This window comes from Oratosquilla oratoria, chromosome 7 (genome assembly GCF_046742065.1).
Source record: "Oratosquilla oratoria isolate Oo_2021 chromosome 7, ASM4674206v1, whole genome shotgun sequence".
Classification (NCBI taxonomy): Eukaryota; Metazoa; Arthropoda; class Malacostraca; order Stomatopoda; family Squillidae; genus Oratosquilla; species Oratosquilla oratoria.
The window spans coordinates 80,896,768-80,919,016 of NC_134783.1; the positions used below are offsets into that span (position 1 = coordinate 80,896,768).

The 22,249-nt window shown below is 42.1% G+C and overlaps 1 protein-coding gene across 2 annotated transcripts in view; it reads right to left on the reverse strand.

Annotated features, from left to right (window-relative positions):
* The window catches only part of Ide (Insulin degrading metalloproteinase), a 66,492-nt gene continuing 44,243 nt past the window's right edge, over positions 1–22,249 (reverse strand). For both annotated transcript variants that reach the window (XM_076188431.1, XM_076188432.1), the window contains exons 15-20: positions 19,527–19,730; positions 14,707–14,864; positions 14,311–14,445; positions 10,320–10,529; positions 8,933–9,082; positions 1–757 (exon numbers count right to left, since the gene is read on the reverse strand). In XM_076188431.1, the coding sequence (XP_076044546.1) occupies positions 653–757; positions 8,933–9,082; positions 10,320–10,529; positions 14,311–14,445; positions 14,707–14,864; positions 19,527–19,730 (962 nt within the window). In that variant the 3' untranslated portion in view covers positions 1–652. The remainder of the gene's footprint in view (positions 758–8,932; positions 9,083–10,319; positions 10,530–14,310; positions 14,446–14,706; positions 14,865–19,526; positions 19,731–22,249) is intronic.

The following is a 22,249-nucleotide window of genomic DNA, read 5'->3' on the forward strand; positions in this document are numbered from 1 at the left end:
AATTAGTGTTCCTTTATTCAGTCCATCATACATTCAAGAAGTTTTAGCTAGAGCAGTAAACAAACTGGTGGATCTTCACTATAAACTCGATATAATTGTACTCCAGATACATAATAAACTACATGGTAGTAGGAAAACTACATTATCAATTTTTTATTGTTTGTTTTTTTGTTGTTGTTTTTCCAGAGGGGGCTTTTCTTGTGCAAAGCTTACAAATAAGGTTCTTGTTCTTACATGTCTTGAATCTCTTGGACATTATCACTAAAGGCAACAAATGAAACAAATAAAATATACCGGTAACAAATTCACAAAAATATCTTTGAAAAAGACATTATTTGTAAAACAATTTTCCCAGCATAACAAATGTGTCACTGTATACTAATGTCATGCTCCTTGCTTTCCTCAATAAAGTATCAAATAAAAAACAAATGAGTGAGAAATTGGCAAACTCCTGGTCTTAAAAAAATAGTCATTTACTATAAATAAGAGCATGTCTATTTTTGGTGTGGTTCAAATTTGCATTTTTTTTTATTTCATCACAAGTACCCTAAAAATAAAACAATACATCTGACTTCCATTCTCAATATACTAAAAACAATAGCAGAAGTAGCAACACTGGGTCTACATCTTTCTAGATATGGTATCAACATTGTCACAGCTTCGACTTGCTTCCCTTTGGGAGAGGGATGAGAGGCTGCATGAGGGGGAATAGTGGCAAACCTTGTTTAAAACTCGGGATGTCTTGGACAACAACAGCCTGAAATGGTAAAAAATCATCATTAATATTTTTCATATGTTTAGTGCTTTTATAAACATAAGAAACATAGGGCCTTTCACCCTTCAAAAGGGGGGTGACTGAATCTAAGCATACATCCACCCTTCACCCAACCAAAACCACATATTAGCTCCTTATGGATGACTGGTCATCCCTATCCCCCACCCAGTGTTTAGGTCAGAGGTAATGCAACACATAATACCTTCACAGCAAGGCCATACAGCCAAAACCTCCACTTGAAAATTTAATGAGCAGACAAGAATAAATCTCTTTGAGCAGCATTAATTTTTCAAATCTATCTCAACCATTCTCAACTCACATCTATCTCTTGTTCCTTCCTCTTGCACCTATTAATCTCATTCTTGGTCTTGCCCTCGAGTTTAATCCATCCAATTCCACCTTCCACACTATTTTTGATGATCTTTCTTCACCAAATTGCCATATGTCTAAACCAAACAAGTATTCTCTTATCAACCCTATATGCCAGCTCTTTTCACCCCCACTTACTGCCTCACCTCATTTCTCACTATATCCATCTTCGTAACCCCTACAGTACTACTTCTTTAACACTTCATTTTAAACACATTGAAACTCTTCCTCTCTGTCTATTTCAATTTCATCCAGTGTTATGGGCATAAAAACCCCTTCATTCAGACTTTCAGACCTTTTGCTTTGACGTCTTATTGAAGAAAACTACAGTAGTGATCCCTAGTCTTACACCACAAGATCATGGTGTCAGCATCCCCCAACTTCACTACCACTATAAGAGGGATCAGGATGAGGTAGTGACAGAGGTGATAAAGGACAGGTTCAAGGGGACAGCATACAGGAGGGAAAGCAGCTTATGGGAAGGTTTTGATTGAGAGGATTAGGAGAGGAACAGAGGGAGTAATTGGTTAGAAGTATGGGTTTAGGACAGGTCAGGGTTGCAATGAATCAGATTTTTGTGGTAAGGCAGATATATGAGAAAGCTTTAGGAAAAGATAAGGGTATTTTGGGGGAATTTATACATACATACCAAAGGCTTTTGCACCTTACAAGGGGCATGCAGTGGATACTTTAGGGTCTATATGGGGCACCCTGACGGACCAGAGCCACACATTTTGTCTTTGATAGAGGAAGACTTTGCTCACAGAGAAATGATGAAACTTTTATTACTGTTACTGTCCCTCCATTGTGCTGTCCCCCAACCCCTTGTTGCTGTCCTGTACCATTTCTCTAAATTTCATTTCCTTGTTTTGCCTACCCTGTGGTGGGGGGAAAAGAATACTGCAACCAAGTATTCCCTCTTGGATCGTAAGAGGCGAGAAAAACGGGATGGGGATTGGGACCAGGCATCCTTCTCCCTGTAGCCCCACAGGGGACATTCCTAAAAATGTAAAGGCATAAGAGGGGCTAGGAGTCTTCCAACCAGCACTCTAAGGTTTGGGTCTTTTAATGTGCATGGATGTGGTACAGATGAGAGTAAAAGGGAAGAGATAGGTAGTATGTTTGTGAGAAGAAAGATGGATGTGTTGGCTTTGAGTGAAAGTAAGTTGAGAGGGAAGGGTGAGTGTGAGTTTGGGAGTGTAATTGGGAGGTTATCAGGAGTGAAGAGAGGGCAAGGGAGAGAAGGGGTGGCTATACTAGTAAGTGAAGAGATAGGTAAATGTGTAGTGGAGTGGAAGGTTTCCTCAAGGATAATGTGGATGAAGGTGAAGAGATGTGGGTTTAAGTGCATATGGGTCTGGTAGCAAGAAGAGTTTAGAAGGGAGGCTTTTTGGATAGATTTAAATGAGTGCATAGAGGGATTAGGGAGGAACGTCAATGTAGTAGTACTGGGAGACCTTAATGCTAGGGTAGGAAATGAACCAATTGATGGAGTGGTTGGGAAATGTGGAGTTCCAGGAAAGAATCGTAGTGGAGAGTTGATGGTGGAGATGTGTCTAGAAAGAGTTGATGATAGCAAATACAGTGTTTCGGAAGAAAGTCGAGCATAAGTACACATGGGAGAGGGTGGTGGATGGAAGGGTGGTAGATAGAGCATTAATGGACTATGTAGTGGTAGATAGGAGTATAATAGGAAGAGTTAAGGATGTACATGTGCTAAGGGGAGAGGGTGGGGGAATATCAGATTGTGAGCTCTCAATTGTAAAAACAGACCTGAAATGTCTGATCATAACTTCTGCCATCTCTGTGTCATCTATGTATTCTATATCTCCTTCACGCAGTTTCACTTTCATTTTTACCCATTAGTTTGTCATTTATATATCTGTAAAAGAGTTTAGGTTGATCCTTACATTTGTCTATGATATCCCTTTCATATTCCTGTGTAGATTCACATATTCATTCCTAAGTTTTATATATGTTTGCCATTTAGATGTTTTTCTATCTTTTTTCCATTTTTTCCAGGCTTTCTCTCTCCTGGCTTTAGCCTCACTACACCTTTTGTTAACATCTTATATAAATCTCTTTTTGTCTATTTTTTGGTACATATTTATTAATTCCTTTGTAGTTTTCTTTGAATATGTTCCAATTGTCTTCCATCTTTGTTTCCTCTTTAGAGAATTTATCCCAATTTGTGTTTTGGAATTTTTTTTTTTTTTTAGTTTTACAAAATCCATTTTGTTGTACATAAATCTTCCTTCTTTATGTTTATCATTCCTATCTACATTGTTCTGTTCTTTTAATTCAAACTTTGTTAGTATATGGTCACTTTCCAATTGGTGTTTTGTACACCATCTTGTTCACAATATCTGGTTCAGAAGTTAATATTAAGTCTAGTTTCGATGGTTCCTTGTTGTTTCTATATCTAGTATTTTCCACCCATTGCGTTTCGGTGTATTTGGTGGTCATATCCAGTAGAATGTTGCTCCAAAGTTCATCTCCCCCTTTAACTATCATTTCTTCCCAAATTATGTCTTGCAATAAAGATAACACAAAAAGAAATAAGAAACCAAATAAAAAGCCTAGATGTCAGAAAATTGCATGGACCAAATGGAATTGCAAATTGGATACTGAAAGAGTGTATAGATGAACTGACAGGCAAACTATACAAGACAATTGACTTCTCACTCAAAGAGGGAAAGGTGCAAAAAGACTGGAAAGGTGCAAACATAGTACCAATACATAAAGGAGGAAATAGGGAAGATTCTACAAACTTCAGACCAGTATCCCTCACAAGCACAGTAGCAAAAATATGCAAAAAGTTCATCAGGAACAAATGGACCAAACAATTTGGCTTTAGAAGTGGAAGGTCGTGCACCACAAACCTAATCTGCTTTTACTCAAGATTAATTGAGATAATACAAGAAAGAGATGGATGAGCAGATTGCGCCTTCTTGGATTTGCAGAAAGCATTTGACAAAGTACCACACAAAAAATTAATAAGTAAAATTGAAAAAATAGTAGGAATTCAAGGCAAACTGTTGGAATGGGTGAAGGATTTCTTAACTGGGAGAAAAATGAGAGTGGTACTTAGAGACAAAAATTGGAAATGGGAAGATGTGAAAAGTGGCATCCCCCAAGGCTCTGTTTTGGCTTCTCTAATGTTTGCCATATACATAAATGATATGGATGAGGGAGTAAATTGTTACACAAACTTTTTTGCTGACGATGCCAAATTACTCAAGAGAGTAAGAACAGAAGAATATTGCAGATCGCTGCACGATGACCTAGATAAAATATGGGAATGGAGTCTGAGATATGAGATGAACTTCAACATTAAAAAATATAGCAGAATTGAATTTGGAAAAAGTAAAAATAGAGTTTTGGGAAAATATAAAATTGGAAACAAAGAAGTCAAAAAAAGTAAACTCAGAGAGGGACCTAGGAGTAGTCATCAAGTGACTTGACACCTGACAAACATGTAAATAAATTATTTGGAGAGACTTACAGCTTATTAAGATCAATGAAAGTGGCCTTCGACTATATAGATGAGGAGATGCTTAAAAAAATAGTTGTTACACTGATAAGACCGAAATTAGAATATGCTGTATCAATGTGGGCACCTAGCACAAAAAAGAACATAGGAAAATTAGAAAGAATCCAAAGAGCAGTGACAAAAATGGCACCTACACTGTCAAATCTGACATATGAACAAAGATTGGAGAATTTACAGTTGTCAACACTAAAACAGAGAAGGGAAAGAGGTGATTTGTTGAACATTTTCAGAATTAGGAAAGGGATGGAAGTTTTCGATAGAGACAACTTATTAAAGTGGGACAGAAGAGAAACAAGAGGACACGAAAGGAAACTAAAGAAAGACAGTTACAGAAGAGACCTGAAAAAAAAAATAACTTCCCACATACAGTGATCGATGTCTGGAACAAACTGAACAGAGAAACAGTGAATGCCAGAACTATACATGATTTTAAGAACAAACTGGATGTGGAGAGATACGAAAATGGGTCACTACAAGCATAGCTCTCGTCCAGTAAAATACAACTAGGTAAATGTACCAAGAGCTAACAAGGGAGGCAGCCAAACTCAAAAGGCATACTTCTACTCCCACCCACCACTTCTCCTTCCCTCTCATCTTGGTTCCCAAAGGATGATGGGTCATCCCTGCATCTCACCCATCAATTTGGGTTAGGAGCAATGCAAAAAGTTATAGCACATCCACAGCATGGCCACTTCATTCAATTGGTGACACCCCCTCTCCATCCTCTATGCAGAAACATTGAAGATGGGGAGAATTCCCTTTGGGTCGTGTCAAAATTTCATTCACCCATAACCACTCCCTAACCCCCATCCCCCACCCACTCCCATGCATCACAGTATCATCCATGCACAGCTATTATCCACTCACCCGATCTTCTGCTTTCTCTCTTCCTTCCTTAACACCCCTTTCACCCCATCCATCCATCTCATCCTCAGTAACCCCATCATGTTCACTCTATCCACCTCTGCTATCCCCACACCTTTTACAAAGGAGGAGCATGCCAACAGAAGATCTATTGGTCCATAATTTTTAATAATCTTTCTTCATTCTTTCTTTCCATGTGTCCAAATCAACCCAATGTTCTTCCATCAACACCTACCTCCCATCTCCTTTTCCACCCCTGCTCTCCTCCTCACCTCATTTTCTCACTCCATTCAACCTTGTAACCCTTACCATGCTTCAGATATTTCATCTCAAACACATTTAAACTCTTCCTCTCTTATGTTCCATGTCTCTGCCCCATACAGTACTGTTAGCACAATCACCCCTTCATATAATCTCTTAGCATCCATTCCCATACATACATATACCAAGGCTTTTTCCCCCATACAAGGGAGGCAGCCTAAAAAGGAAAAGGCATAAAATCATTCCCACCCATTCCATCCCTAAATACACTCCACTCTCCCTCTTATCTTAGCACCTCCTGGATGACGGGTCATCCCTGCACCTTGTCCACTGCCCTGGGTCAGAAGCAATGTCGCAAGACATAGCACATCCACAGCAAGGCCGCTTCATTAAATCGGCGACCCCCACTCTCCGTCCCCCCATGCGTAAAGGAGAAGACGGGGAGAAATCCCTTCGGGCTGCGTCAAATTTTGCTCACACATACTACCTCACCCCCATTCCACCTCATGCATCACAACATCTTCCATATACAACCATTCTCCATTCACCCCTGTCTTCTGTCCTCTCCCGTCCTTCCTCAACAGACATTCCCCTCTTCCCCAAAGCCCCCTTCACCCCATCCATCCACCTCATCCTAGGATGTCCCTTCATGTTCACTCCCTCCACATCTGCCTTCCATACCTCTTTTACTAGTCTTTCTTCACTCATTCTTTCCATGTGTCCAAACCATCCTAATACTCTTTCATCAACCCTATCTCCCAGCTCCTTTTCCACCCCTGTTCTCCTCCTCACCTCCTCATTTCTCACTCTATCTAGCCTAGTAACCCCCATCATACTTCTCAGACACCTCATCTCAAACACATTCAAACTCCTCTCTTCCTCTCTTATGTTCCATGTTTCTGTCCCATACAGTGCTGTTGTTGTTGTTGTTGTTGTCGTTCCCTAGACTGTCTGTCCGAGCAGTCCCGTCTCCCCAAGGAAGGCCACAGCCGAAACTGGGTTTTCCCACAAATCCTTTATAGAGTGTATGTTGTGTTGTTTGCGTGCATGATTGTGTATAATGCAGTCTTCCATTATGTGTTGTATGGTATGGGGTGAAGTGTTACATCCTGGGCAGCTGTTCACAACACGGTCGTCCAGCCTCTTCTGGTAGCTTAGAAGTGCTGGGTGGTGACCGCATCGCAGTCTGGCCAAGTGGACTCTGTCCTTACGTGGGAGAGAGGATTCAGAAGGGTGGATATCAGGGGGTCTGGCATGCAGCAGTGTGTTGTCTTTCAGTGTGTTAATGGAGCGGTGAGTGATATGATTATGAATATGTTTCCGGAGGCTGGTATTTGGTGGTTGTGGAGGAAGAGAAGAGAGTATCTGTGTGTAATAAAGGTCTATGGGTGTAGTTTTAATGTTTCTTGGTGTGTGTGGGTGTTCTGCTATGTAGTGTAGCGGGTGTGATGTGTTTGTGGTGGCTGCAGCAAGTGTTTGTGTGCCTCTCATGTCGAGGTGGTCCTTGACTTTGAGGACTTTTGTTTCATGGTGTAAATGGTCTGTAGGTGATGTATTTGTGCAGCCTGTAATTGTTTTTAGGGCTTTGTTTTGTATGATTTGAAGGGTGTTGTGGTGTGTCTCACTGAGATTAGGAGCCCATGCAGGACTCGCATAATTCATCACTGAGCGTATGCATTGTTTGTATATTGTTATATTAGTTTCTTTGTTTTATCCAAATGTTGTTCCAGTGATTGACTTAAGTGCGTTAAGTCTAGGTGTGCATTTGTTTTTTATGTTTGTGAGGTGTTGTTTGAAAGACATGGATGTATCGTATGTTACACCAAGAATTTTCGGTGTGTTTGTGTGTGGTATTAGAGTGTTGTTGATGTAGAGATGAGGTATGTATTTGTGTTCTTTTGTCCAGTTGGTGAGAAGTGTTGCTGTAGATTTGGTTGGAGCTATTTTGAGTCTGTTTGTGATGAACCATGTGTTGAGTGTGTCAAGGTAAGGCTGGATTATTTCTGCAGCTTTGTCTGTGTTACGATGTGTGCATGTGATTGTTATGTCGTCTGCGTAGGAAGAGATTTGTATTTCTGAGGTGTCTGGCGTGGGTAAGTCATGCATGTATAGATTAAATAATGTGGGGGCAGCAACCACCCCTGGCCATCAGCTCTACACAGATGGCACCGATCCCCAAGGAGGAGCTACGCCTACCTGGGGGAGTACCACTACAGTGCTGTTGGCACAATCACTCCTTCATACAGTCTCCTCTTAGCATCCATTCCCAAATGTCTATTCCTCATTACACTCTTTAATCCACCAAGGCATTTACTCGCTTCTCTCAATCTACATTCTACCTCCACCTTCACTCCACCTTTTCCTGCCACATTTGCACCCAAGCATCTAAAACTATCCACTTCCTCCAGTCGCTCTCCCTTAATGCTCACTTCCAGACTACTGCCACTTTCACCCCTTGTCCATTCCCAAATGTCTATTTCTCATTACACTTTTAATGCCCCTAGGCACTTACTTGCTTCTTTCAACCTACAATCTATCTCCACCTCCACTCACTCCCTTTCCTGCCACATGCAACCCCAATTACCTAAAACAATTCACTTCCTCCAGCCCTTTCCTCTAATACTCATTTCAAAACTTCTTCTATCCTCTGACCTTGAACATCTCATCACCTTACTTTTATCCACATTTACCTTCAACTTTCTCCTCTCTCACACTGTCTCTAACTTCCTTAATCTCCTTTTGATCCTGCCTCAAGCACAGTGTTGTAGGCAAACAGCAACTGGCTTACCACCCATTTAAAATCTAACACAGATGAATGTGTGGATCTAGTCCAGCGATTCCCAAACTATGGGTCACAACCCAAATATGGGTCGTGAAGTGTTACAGAATGGGTCACGAGACCTTGTTAGAAAAAAAATAATTTCAATCAAAAGCTTTCCTACACTGTGTTTTCAATAAAAGAAGACTTTCGAAATGATGCTTGGGTCGCCACATCTTCACCAGATCTGGATTTGGGTCACAGCCAAAAAAAGTTTGGGAACCACTGATCTAGTCTGTAGTGGTGCTCCATGCAGTTAATCACCTAAAGATAAAAAATAAAATATACCTACCCTTGTCAGAGCTGGAGGTGCTGCTAAACCATCAGCAGGTTCAATACCACATTTGGTTTCACTATTGGGATCACCTGCACCTCCTGCTGCAGTAGACAAAACTTGTACTGACAACTTGTGGCGCTTGTCTGCATCATTTCTGACAAAATTCTGTAAGTGGCAAAAACAAACAAGATTACAAATAGAAAAAAATATATAAAGTGGAAAGAATTTATATAAATAGAAAACAAAGGAACACAGAAATTCCTGGTAATGAAGACTAAAAAATAGTCACTAGGCTCTCTCAGAAGAAATTTTGTCTACATTCTGAGTGTGGAACAGTTTCTATGTCCTTGGTTTTTGTAGTAGTAGGAGGGAAATGGTTGCCAACTGTCAGTTCCCCTTGTGTTTAAAGGTGGAGGAAATACAGCCAAAGTGGATAGGTTTTGAGGTAACATTCCTTGATGTCCAAAACAGCACTTTGTGCAAGTACCTGTCATTGGTCCTAGGGATCAAATGAGAGACTAAACGGGAATCTAGTGTGATATGACATTAAACAAGTTTGGAGAATACCATGTAATTGTACAGACGACTATCTCCAAAACTTGCTTGAAATATTAAAGCCAGAATCAGCCAATCAATATGTTGCCCCTGGTCTCTCTTGCAGAAGACCCACGGCCTTCAGCTAGATGGCAACAGCCTATGGGCAGATCCACATGTCACTCAGGGAAGATATATACTGATGTCTAGGGATTGTTAGTGTGGGATTTTGCAGTGTGTTCTGTGTACTCTGTGTGGTACTTGCTATCTAGGGCCAGGTCTATTCTGTGTTGGTACCATTTTAATGCTGGATGATGTCTTGAGTACAGGCATGCTAGTGTGGTTATCAGGTGTGAGGGGGTTTCTGTGGGACTTTTATCTTGGGGTGGGGGTTGTTGGAGTACTGGTTTGGTGGGAGATTTTCAAGAGCTTGTGTGATGATCTGAGTGTGTATGTGTTTTTATGTGGTAGGTTATTATGTCTGAAAAGTATGCTGCTGGTGTAGTTTTTTTTTTTTTTTTTTTTTTTTTTGTGGTGCTTGTGAGATGCAGTGTGATGGATCTGTGTGTTTAGGGTTCTGGCACTGAATTGTGTTCCTATCATTTTCATATGTTCTTTAGGATGGAAGCTCACTGGCTGAGCAGGTTACTTGCGGCAAAGGCCGAGGGGATGGTGGTTCAAATCCTGCCAACAGCAAAGTTGAACCATGGGCATGGTTCATTAAATTCCACACTACAAAGTCCTCTGAAAGGGGCACCATCCTAGCCTTCTGATGGGAGGAGTTTGTGATGTTAAACCATTAAACCATATCTATAGGAGGATTTTAGTTTCTGTATACAGGTGTCCAAATTAAGCCAGAATCTGGTACCTGATAAAACTCAATAACATCCTTTTTCGTGAGTGTCTCAAGATGTCCCACTTCTATCGTGTCTCTTGAGAAATTATACTGATTAGCTGTTATCTCTTGCCACCAGCGTCCAGTCAGGTGGGAAAGCCTCTTTGGCCTTTCTAATCGCCGAGCTGCTAGTGCTTCACGATGTTTTATAAAGTCTTCTTCAGACATCTCTTCAAGTTTGCCCTGCAAGAGTAAAGTTAGAATTATAGTCATGTTCCAAGCAAACTTTAACAATTACAACAACAGCAATAATAATGTGTTCTTAAAAGCATATCAATCAGCTGTACAGATTTATGACTGCACAAGTTTTATGCAATCATGCTTTAGGGTATTCAGTGTAACACCTCTACAGATAAGTCACACAGCACTTCTTTATAAGTGGAAACTAATCTTCAATCAAAAAATGCTGATCATTTTTACCTTCTATTATGCATCATTTCTATGATCCTCCTTAAATTCCTTTACCACCTCCAAGCCCACTTTTTAGGTGTACTAGTGTTCCCACAGACAGAAATGCCAAATCAGTGATAAAATAATATTCCCTATAGACCAATGTCACACAGCCTTCTTTTGTGATTTAAGACTAATCTCCGACCAAAAGAAGAAAGCTGACGAGTTAACTTCAACTATACCTCCTTAAATTTCTCATTTACCACCTCTACACCCACCTCTTCAGCACAATACTGTCCCAAGGAATATAACTGTTGGTTATCAGAGATGAAATAAAATCTAAAGGTGCTTGAAGTATAAACTACAAAGCTTTACTCAAATTGCTCTAAAACCTATTCTATGGTCATGGAGCACCATGTGGCTCCTAGGTATTACATGCAAGTAATCTATATTAAAAATTGGGTACTGGTAGTAAGTTTCATTCTATATACCAAAAGACTTCTTTCACTTTACAAAGGAGGTTGCCAGCTGAGGTAGGCACCCACCCACAGCCATCCCACTCCCATTTATCACCCAGTTGTTTCCCTTCTGATTGCCTTCTAAATAAAGGGCCATCCCTACCCACTGCCCAGATCAGAGGCAGTGCAGCATAGTTTCACATGTAATCATTATGTCTGCACCATGTCAGGCTTGCTTGATGTCTTAGCCACAGGTCACTCTTACATGGTGTTTGGGATAAATTTGACACTTTTTTAGAAAGGAAAAAGACACGTTTATATATTCTCAAAATTCAAAGTGCATCTCATAAGAGGATCTTTTACCAAATACAGCTCACTCAAAGAAGCTCCCCCGAGTCTCCAACAGCCTCCAGGCATGATCTGAATCTGCAGCCTTCACGATGTCCTTCGAGAGATACCTGAACACCAGTTTGATCCTGGCAATCAGCTTGTCCTTGGAGTTGCAGGCAGTATGATTGGCATCTTTTTCAACTGTGCCCCACATATAATAGTCCATGGGGTTGCAATCAGGCGAGTTGGGGGGGCCAGATGTTGGGACTGGTGAAGGCATAGAAGTCCTCAGACAGCACTTCTGGGTTTTCCCAGAGATGTGACATAGAGCTGAGTCTTGCTGCCACACATATGGTCTTCCCGCAGCCACCCTCTCCACCCTGCACTTGACAACAGTGGACAGCAACTCAATATAGCCATCCAAAGTGAGTCAGAGTCCCTCTTCAAAGATGTGGGGTGTTATGACGTGGCCTTCACTGGAAACACACCGAAAGACCATCACAGTTTGAGGGAATTTGGTCCTCATGAAGCATGGGACTTCATGCAGACTGTAGGCTAGCCAACTGTTGTTCTACATGTGGTGCAACTGGTCCTGGCAGAAGTTTTCCTTGTCTGAGAAGAACCAGAGCATCCCCGGCTCGACTGGGTGTTTGACCTTATTGAGGAGTTCCTGCCTTTCATAAGGCAGTTCTCTTGGGCCTTGGCAGTGAGTAGTTGGCCCTTATGCCTCTTGTATGAGGACTAGTGAAGATCCTCATTCAGCGCTTTCTTCATAGTCGCCACTCCAATACCCATCTCTCTTGCCAAAGTCCGCATTGCCTTGCCTGGATCTTGCAGCACCTTTTTTTGCAGCTTCGACAAATATTGTTGTGCAGAGTCAGAATGCCTGCTATGATCCTTCCTGTTAGCCACTCCTTCCACATCTCCGTTGTAATTCTCCAGCTCACATCTCACGGCCTTCATGGTATTCAAGGAGCACTGAGCTGCAGCTAAGACTTCAAATATTTTTAATCTGATGTGACTCATCATGATGCAGGTCTCTCTTCCAATATTATGGCACTTTTCAGATGCCCATGGTCTAGCTCTCACACCCACCAATAGTACCAATAGTACACAGATTCACCTATCTGTTGGACTTTACCACTATTAAATCCTTTGAATGGTTCTGAAATAAACAAAAAATTATCAAATTTATCCCAAACACCCTGTACAGGAGACCCATGGCCCCCCAGGTAACCAGTAATGGCCACCGGCTCTGCTCACATATCACTCAAGAAGGGTTGTTGTTGTCATTCCCTAGAGTGGTCAAATAGTCATCTCACTGAGGAATACCATGGCTGTAACAGGGTTTTCCCACAAATCCTTTAAAGAATGTATATTGTGTTGTTGGTGTGTATAATGCAGTCTTCTATGTGTTGTATAGTATGGGATGAAGTGTTGCATCCTGGACAGTTATCTGTGATACAGTCATCTAGCCTCTTCTGGTAGCTTTGAGGGGCAAGAAGGTGGCTGCACCGCATTCTGGCTTTCAAGGGAGAGAAGTCCTGGTGTGGCAGCATCTATGTCATGGGACTATCCCTTAACCCCAAGTATTAGGGTCCAAACAGCCACAAGAAATCCCCAGCCACCTGGTCTTATGCAAGTGGCACCACTCCCTCAAGGAGGGTACATTGTACTGCTGTCTGGATAGGATGAGGGCAGGGCAGTGTAGAATGAGATGTTCAGTATCTTTTGAGTGACAATTCAAATCTGTGGCCAGACTGATTCTGTGTTGGCACTTCTTTAGTGCTGGGTGAAGATCTGAATGCAGTTTTGCCACTGTGATTCTTACCTATTAGGGGAATGATTTCTCAGTAGGGCTAGTGTCTGAGAGAGTAAGGTGTACTAGGTTTGGTAATCTTACCTTGGAGTGCTTGCCTTGTGATCTGGGTGTGAATATGTTTTTGTATGGAAGTGTTCTAGGGTAATGGTGGGAGGTGGAAGATTTCTGTATAGTATAATGCTGGAGTTCCTTTTTTATGCCCCTTTCACACAAGTTTAATTTGTACATAACCTAAAGGTAGAGGGAGTGAATTTGAGGGGACAACCAAGGATGAGATGGATGGATGGGGCACAGAGGCCATTGAGAAAGAGGGGAATGTCTGTTGAGCAAGGATGGGAGAAGGCAGGAGATAGGGATGAGTGGAGAGTGGCTGTGTATAGATGATACTGTTATGCAAGGGAGGGGCAGGGGGTGGGGTGAGGTTGTTTATGTGTGAATGATATTTTGATGCAGCCCAAAGTGATTTCTCCACATTTTCTATTTTTCTGCATGAGGGGAGGGGGGGAGGGTGCTGATTAAGTGAAATGGCCCTTGCTGTGGATGTACTGTAGTCTTGATGTATTCTTCTGACCCAGGGCAGTAGGTGGGATACAGGGATGACCAATCATTCATGAAGAGCTAAGATGAGATGGAGGAAAGGGTGGTGGATAGGAGTGGAATGGGCGGCAATAAGTATGTGCCTTTGACTTGGCTACTTCCCTTATGAGAGGGAAAAAACTCTTGGTATAAAGATAGACATAACCTAAAGCCACAGACATGTCATATGATACCAAGTACCAACCTCATGTTCTGAATACAAAGAATCCATACTACTAGAGAATTGGTCCAATACTGATCTTCACTGTGGATAGAAAACTTACCCAACATTTTTAATCTAAATTTCCAAGGTCCAAAACAAAAACCATAATTTTGCCTATTTTCTGAAAACATAAGTAAATTTTATGAAGAATTTGATTACACTTACCCCCATCTTATGTAGGAATGTCTCAATACGTGAATCCAAATATTCTGGCGACTTATCACCCTGAATAATTATTCGGAGACCTTGAGTACCATTGGCACGGCGCACACCACTCCAGACAATGTAGCCCAATTGCTCCTATGGAAGTTGAACACCAATGTTCACCAAAAGGATTACATGACAAAAAGAATGCCTATAACATCAATAATAAAAAAGTAACTTTTAAAATCATGACACATTTTACATTTTCTTTTAATTTGGTGATTCAATGATTTTACTTAACCGACACCTGAGGAACAAATCCATTTAGATTGTGATATCCTCTCTCTCAAAGGAATAACAAAAACATTTAAGGTATGCCAACGTGTAAAAGAAATTAATATCCAACCTCACACTTACTTTAGTTCTGAGTTCATCAAAGGCTGGCTCAGCAAATATCTGGCACAAAAGCTCTAACAACATATTCTGATGTGTGCCCTGCATGCCACACTGAAAATAGGTTTCAACTGCTGAACTTCGATGAACAGAATTCTCAGCTTGATAAATGTAACTACACCCTGTGAAATAAAAGTATTATAAATGAAAATCATACATACATATACCAAAGGCTTTTTCCCCTTATAAAGGGAGGTAACCAAAAAACAAAGGCATAAAAACCATTCCCACCCATTCCATCCCTAATACACTCCACTCCCCTCCACCCTCTACCCTCCCTCTTATCTTGGCACCTCCTGGATGACAAGTCATCCCTGCATCTTGTCCACTGCCCTGGGTCAGAAGCAGTGTCGCAAGTCACAGCACATCCACAGCAAGGCCGCTTCATTAAATCAGTGACCCCCCTATCCGTCCCCCCACACACACACACACACCCATGCAGAAAAGGAGAAGATGGGGAGAAATCCCTTCGGGCTACGTCAATTTTTTTCTCGCACATATCAACTCACCCCCCATCCCCTACCCATTCCACCTCATGGATCACATCATCCATATACAACCATTCTCCATTATCCCCTGTCTTCTGTCCTCTCCTGTCCTTCCTCAAATGACATTCCCCTCTTCCCCAAAGCACCTTTTACCCCATCCATCCATCTCATCCTATGTTGTCCCCTCATGTTCACTCCCTCCACATCTGCCTTCAATACCCCTTTTACAAGTCCTTCTTCACTCATTCTTTCCATGTGTCCAAACCATCCCAATACTCTTTTATCCACCCTATCTCCCAACTCCCTTACCATCCCCGTTCTCCTCCTCACCTCCTCATTTCTCACTCTATCTAGCCTAGTAACCCCTATCATACTTCTCAGACACCTTGTGCCAAACACATTCAAACTCCTTTCTTATGTTCCATGTTTCTGCCCCATACAGTGTTGTTGGCACAATCACTCCTTCATACAACCTCCTCTTAGCATCCATTACCAAATGTCAATTTCTCATTACACTTTTTAATGCACCAAGGCATTTACTCACTTCTCTCAATCTACATTCTACCTCCACCTCCACTCGCTTTCCTGCCACATTTGCACCCAAATATCTAAAACTATCCACTTCCTCCAGTCTCTCTCCCTCAATGCTCACTTCCAGTCTGCTGCCACTTTCACCTCTTGTACATCTCATCACCTTACTTTTACCCATATTTACCTTCAACTTCCTTCTTTCACACACTCTCAAACTCTGTCACCAACTTCCTCAATCCCTCCTCTGATCCTGCTACAAGCGCAGTGTCATCCGCAAACAACAGCTGGCTCACCTCCCACTTTTCTCTATTTTCTTTAACCATCTCCAATCCCTGACCCACTACCCTTGCATTTACATCTCACATCACCCCATCCATGTATAAATTGAACAGCCAGGGCAACATAACACATCCCTGACAAAGGCCCACCTTTACCTCGAACCACTTACTCTCTCCATTTTCCTGACACACACACTACTACTCTCGTAAAAACTCATGACAGCTCCTCAAAGCTTTCCTCCTATCCCATATATCTGCAAAACCTCCCACATTCCCTTCCTGTCTACCCTGTCATAAGCCTTTTCCAGATCCATAAAAGCCCAAAAAACATCCTTACCTTTTCCTATAGCTTTCTCACATATCTGTCTTACCACAAAAATCTGATCTATGCAACCTCTACCTGTCCTAAATCCACACTGTTCCTCACCAATTACTCCCTCTGTTCCTCTCCTAATCCTCTCAATCAAGATCCTCCCATTAGCCCTAACTACACTTAACAAGCTAATCCCTCTGAAACTATTACACTTAAGCTAATCCCTCTGAAACTACTACACTCACACTTGTCCCCTTTTCCCTTGTAAAGTGGAACTATACAGGCACTCCAGCCCTCCAGCAATCTACCCTCTCTCAAACATTAAATAACCTCACCAGCCAGTCCACCATTACTGTACCTCCTTTTTTCAGACATTCTGCATGGCATCCATACAGACCAGATGCCATACCTGCTCTCATCTTAACCCCTTCCATACGGTGCCGCACACGTAGGCGTCATGAGGAGCAAGTGGATTCGCGACACTGCCATATCGGCGTCTTGATTATATTTATTGTAGACGCCCCTGTGTTTTTACATTCTCCCTAATCTGCTCTTAATCTCATTCTCTGTGGTTTTCAAAATTCACGGGTGAAAGAGAGAACGATCGATATAAGCCGTGACTATATTTTATGATGCGAGTATTATTACGACACGCCGTACGGCTGGCATGGGCTGCTGCCCGCGAGATTTAAGTCCCGTAGTGAAGTGGTTAACAACTGCCTTCACTTCATCCTTCCTTATTTCTCCTCCATTTTCCTCGCTCATCACGGTCATTTTCTTAGCACTTCCCACTGCACCTTTCCCTCCCTATCCTCCTTCACATTTAGCAACTCCCTAAAATATACATACATATACCAAGGGTTCTTTCCCTCTTACAAGGGAGGTAGCCAAAGTCAAAGGCATAAATCCACTCCCACCCATTTAATCTCCACATAATCCACTCCTATGCACCACCCCTCCCTCCTTCCCTCTTTTCTTGGCTCCTCCTGGATGACATGTCATCCCTGCATCACGCCCACTACCCTGGGTCAGAAGCAATGCAGCAAAACACAACACATCCACAGCAAGGCAGCTTCATCTAACCACTTCCATATGGTAACGCCTACATAGGCGTCATGAGGAGAAAGTGGGTATGCGATGATGCCGACGTCGGCGTCTTGATTATATTTATTGTAGTCGTACCTGCATGACCCTCATTCTCTCTAAACTGGCTTCATCACATTTTCTATGGTTATCAAAATTCACGGGTGAAAGAGAATGAGCGATTGAGCAGTGACTTTATTTTTATAATGCGATTATTATGACACAACATCACACATCTGGCAGCTAATGCTGCCAGACGTGCGATGTGCCCCGGAGTGAAGGGGTTAATCGGTGACCCCCCTTCTCCGTCCCCTCATGCAAAAAAAAAAATAAATAAATAAAAAGAGAAGACAAGAAGATGGGGAGAAATCTCTTTGGGCTGGATTCAGAATATAATTAACACATACTTTCTAACACCCCCCCATACCCCACCCAATCCCTTCCATGCATCACATCATCATCATCTATACACAACCATTCTCCACTCACCCCTATCTTCTGTCTTCTTCCTTCCCCAACAGACATCCCTCTCTTTCCCAACACCCCTTTTACCCCACCCATCCATCTTATCCCATCTTTGGTCTCCCTCTCATGTTCACTCCTTCCACCTCTGCCTTCCTTCTACACTTCTTTTACTAATCTTTCTTCACTTATTCTTTCCATGTGTCCAAACCATCCCAATACTCTTTCATCAACCCTATCTCCCATCTTTTCCACCCTGACTCTAATCCTCAGCTCCTCATTTCTCATTCTATCCAGCCTAGTAACCCCTATCATACTTCTCAGGCATTTCATCTCAAACACATTTAAAACACATTTAAACTCTCCCTCTCTTATGTTCAATGTTTCTGCCCCATACAGTGCTGTCAGCACAATCACCTCTTCATGCTATCTCCTCTTAACATCCATTCTCAAATGTTTATTTCTCGTTACACTTTTTAACCCACCAAGGCATTTACTTGATTCTCTCAATCTACAATCTACCTCCACTCCTCCCTTTCCCACCACATTCGCCCCAAGTGTCTAAAGCTATCCACTTCCTCCAGCCTCTCTTAATACTCACTTCCAATTTGCTGCCATCCTCTCCTCTTGTACATCTTATCACCTTACTTTTACCCACATTTATCTTCAACTTCCTTCTTTCACACACCTTCCCCAACTCCATCACTAACTTCCTCTGACCCTTCTACAAACACAGTGTCATCAGTAAACAACAACTGGCTTATCTCCCATTTTTTCCCATTTTCTTTAACCATCTCCAATCCCCTTGCATTTACCTCTTGCACCACTCCATCCATGTATAAATTGAATATGACACATCCCTGGCTAAGTCCCATATTTATGTCAAACCACTCACTCTTTCCATTTCTAATAAAAAATTATAGCAACTGAAAATAGCAATTTCTACTCCAATTATATTACCACAATTATGTTGAAAGTAAGTCCCACAATGGTTTACAAATCCTTAGGCCCTCCCACAGATCTCTCTGGGAAGAAAATTTGGGCGGGTGACTATGCTGTATTAGTGTGGGGCCGTTTCTATATCACCAATTGAAAGTGGTAGAAGGGGAGATTGGGCATAGTTGTAAAATGGAGAAAGACAAGAAGAAGGAGGCAGCAATGGTGGGTTGAGTGAGAAGGGGGAAGGGGAAAGAATGCTGGGCTAACTTAAAGTTAAGAGACGTGTGTATGCAACTGCAAGATTTAAATTTGGATCTGGAGGGTAATGCATTGCACTAGAGAAGAAAGGGAGAAATAAAAATTAAGGGAGAGAGAGAGAGAGAGAGAGAGAGAGAGAGAGAGAGAGAGAGAGAGAGAGAGAGAGAGAGAGAGAGAGAGAGAGAGAGAAAGAGAGAGAGAGAGAGAGAGAGAGAGAGAGAGAGAGAGAGAGAGAGAGAGAGATATATATATATATATATATATATATATATATATATATATATATATATATATATATATATATATATATATATATATATATATATATGGGGGGGAGGAGGTTATGTCTTGGGTGTGAATGGTAATTACTTCTTTCCTCCACTCCCATGGGCTGAGAGACAAAGATATACTGATAACTATAGTAGGACATACCATCATCAAGTTGGAATTCTCTTTCCCTCCTGAGCTGTGATGGTAGAAGTGGCTTTGTGCTTGAGACTGAGGTTAACTTTTCTTCAACCAATGTGGCAAGATCTAATGCTTGCTCTTTGGTTACATTACCATGGATCAAAAATTCAAGATGCAGATTCGTCAAAAAGCGGGGTATAAAACCTTCCATTCCTTCCACAGACAAATCTAGAAAATAAAAGGTAAAATTAAAATAACATACATATACCAGAGCCTTTCCCCCTTAAAAGGGGAGTAGCTAAGTTATAGCATAACCACCCACCCTACAATCAATGAAGATGTTGTATTATCATGATCTTGAAATTCAAAGTAAAGTTTGCAATACAGATATACCTCACATTATGTCATTAATTGGTTCCAAAGGATATAGCATAAGTTAAAGAAAAAGAACATACATACATACATATACCAAGGCTTTTTCCCCCTTACAAGGGAGGTAGCCGAAAAGGAAAAGGCATAAAATCATTCCCACCCATTCCATCCCTGAATACACTCCACACCCCTCCACCCTCCCTCTTATCTTAGCACCTCCCGCATGACGGGTCACCCCTGCACCTTGTCCACTGCCCTGGGTCAGAAGCAGTGTCGCAAGACACAGCACATCCACAGCAAGGCCGCTTCATTAAATCAGCGACCCCCACTCTCCGTCCCCCCATGCATAAAAAGAGAAGATGGGGAGCCCTTCAGACTGCGTCAAATTTTGCTCACAAATACTACCTCACCACCCATCCCCCCGCCCATTCCACCTCATGCATCACATCATCCATATACAACCATTCTCCATTCGCCCGTCTTCTGTCCTCTCCCGTCCTCCCTCAACAGACATTCCCCTCTTCCCCAAAGCCCCCTTCGCCCCATCCATCCACCTCATCCTAGGACGTCCCCTCATGTTCACTCCCTCCACATCTGCCTTCCATACATCTTTTACTAGTCTTTCTTCACTCATTCTTTCCATGTGTCCAAACCATCCTAATACTCTTTCATCAACCCTATCTCCCAACTCCCTTTCCACCCCCGTTCTCCTCCTCACCTCCTCATTTCTCACTATCTAGCCTAGTAACCCCGATCATACTTCTCAGACACCTCATCTCAAACACATTCAAACTCCTTCTCTCTTCCTCTCTTATGTTCCATGTTTCTGCCCCATACAGTGCTGTTGGCACAATCACTCCTTCATACAGTCTCCTCTTTGCATCCATTCCCAAATGTCTATTCCTCATTACACTCTTCAATCCACCAAGGCATTTACTCGCTTCTCTCAATCTACATTCTACCTCCACCTTCACTCCACCTTTTCCTGCCACATTTGCACCCAAGTATCCAAAACTATCCACTTCCTCCAGTCGCTCTCCCTTAATGCTCACTTCCAGTCTACTGCCACTTTCACCTCTTGTACATCTCATCACCTTACTTTTACCCACATTTATCTTTAGCTTTCTTCTATCACATACTCTCCCAAACTCTGTCACCAACTTCCTCAATCCCTCCTCCGATCCTCCCACGAGCGCAGTGTCGTCCGCAAACAACAGCTGACTCACCTTCCACTTTTCTCCATTTTCTTTAACCACCTCCAATTCCTGACCCACTACCCTTGCATTTACCTCTCGCATCACCCCATCCATGTATAAGTTGAACAGCCAGGGCGACATAACGCATCCTTGACGAAGTCCCACCTTTACCTCGAACCACTCACTCTCTCCATTTCTAATCCTGACACAAGCTCTACTACTCTCATAAAAACTCTTGACAGCTCCGAGAAGCTTTCCTCCTATCCCATATATCTGCATAACCTCCCACAGTGCCTTTTTGTCTACCCTATCGTAAGCCTTTTCCAGATCCATAAAAGCCCAAAATACATCCTTCCCCTTTCCTATAGCTTTCTCACATATTTGTCTTACCACAAAGATCTGATCTACACAACCTCTACCCATCCTAAAACCACACTGTTCCTCACCAATTACTCCCTCTGTTCCTCTCCTAATCCTCTCAATCAAGATCCTCCCATAAGCCTTCCCAACTACACTTAACAAGCTAATCCCTCTGAAACTACTACATTCACACTTGTCCCCTTTTCCCTTGTAAAGTGGAACTATACAGGCACTCCTCCAGTCCTCCGGCACTCTACCCTCTCTCCAGCAAACATTAAATAACCTCACCAGCCAGTCCACCATCACTGTACCTCCTTTTTTTAAACATTCTGCATGGCATCCATCCACACCAGGTGCCTTACCTGCTTTCATCATCTTAACAACTGCCTTCACTTCATCCTTCCTTATTTCTCCTCCATTTTCCTCACTCATCACTCTCATTTTCTTAGCATTTTCCACTGCAACTATCTTTCCCTCCCTATCATCCTTCACATTTAGCAACTCCCTAAAATATTCTGCCCATCTTCCCCTTACTGCCTTCTCTTCCATTATCATCTCTTCATCTGCACCTTTTACCTTTTCTTCTCTACTTGATTCGCCTCCTCTTCCTCTCTTCATTTCTTTCCAAAACATCTTTTTATTACTTTCAAAATTTTCTGTCATACTCTTACCCCACTTCACATCTGCTCTCCTCTTTGCCTCCTTTACCTTTTGCTTTACTTCTCTTTTCTTTTCTTTGTACCTCTCATATGACTCCCTCGTCCTATTTTGTAACCAATCTGTGAAAGCTCGATTCTTCTCTTCTACAACCTTCTTTGT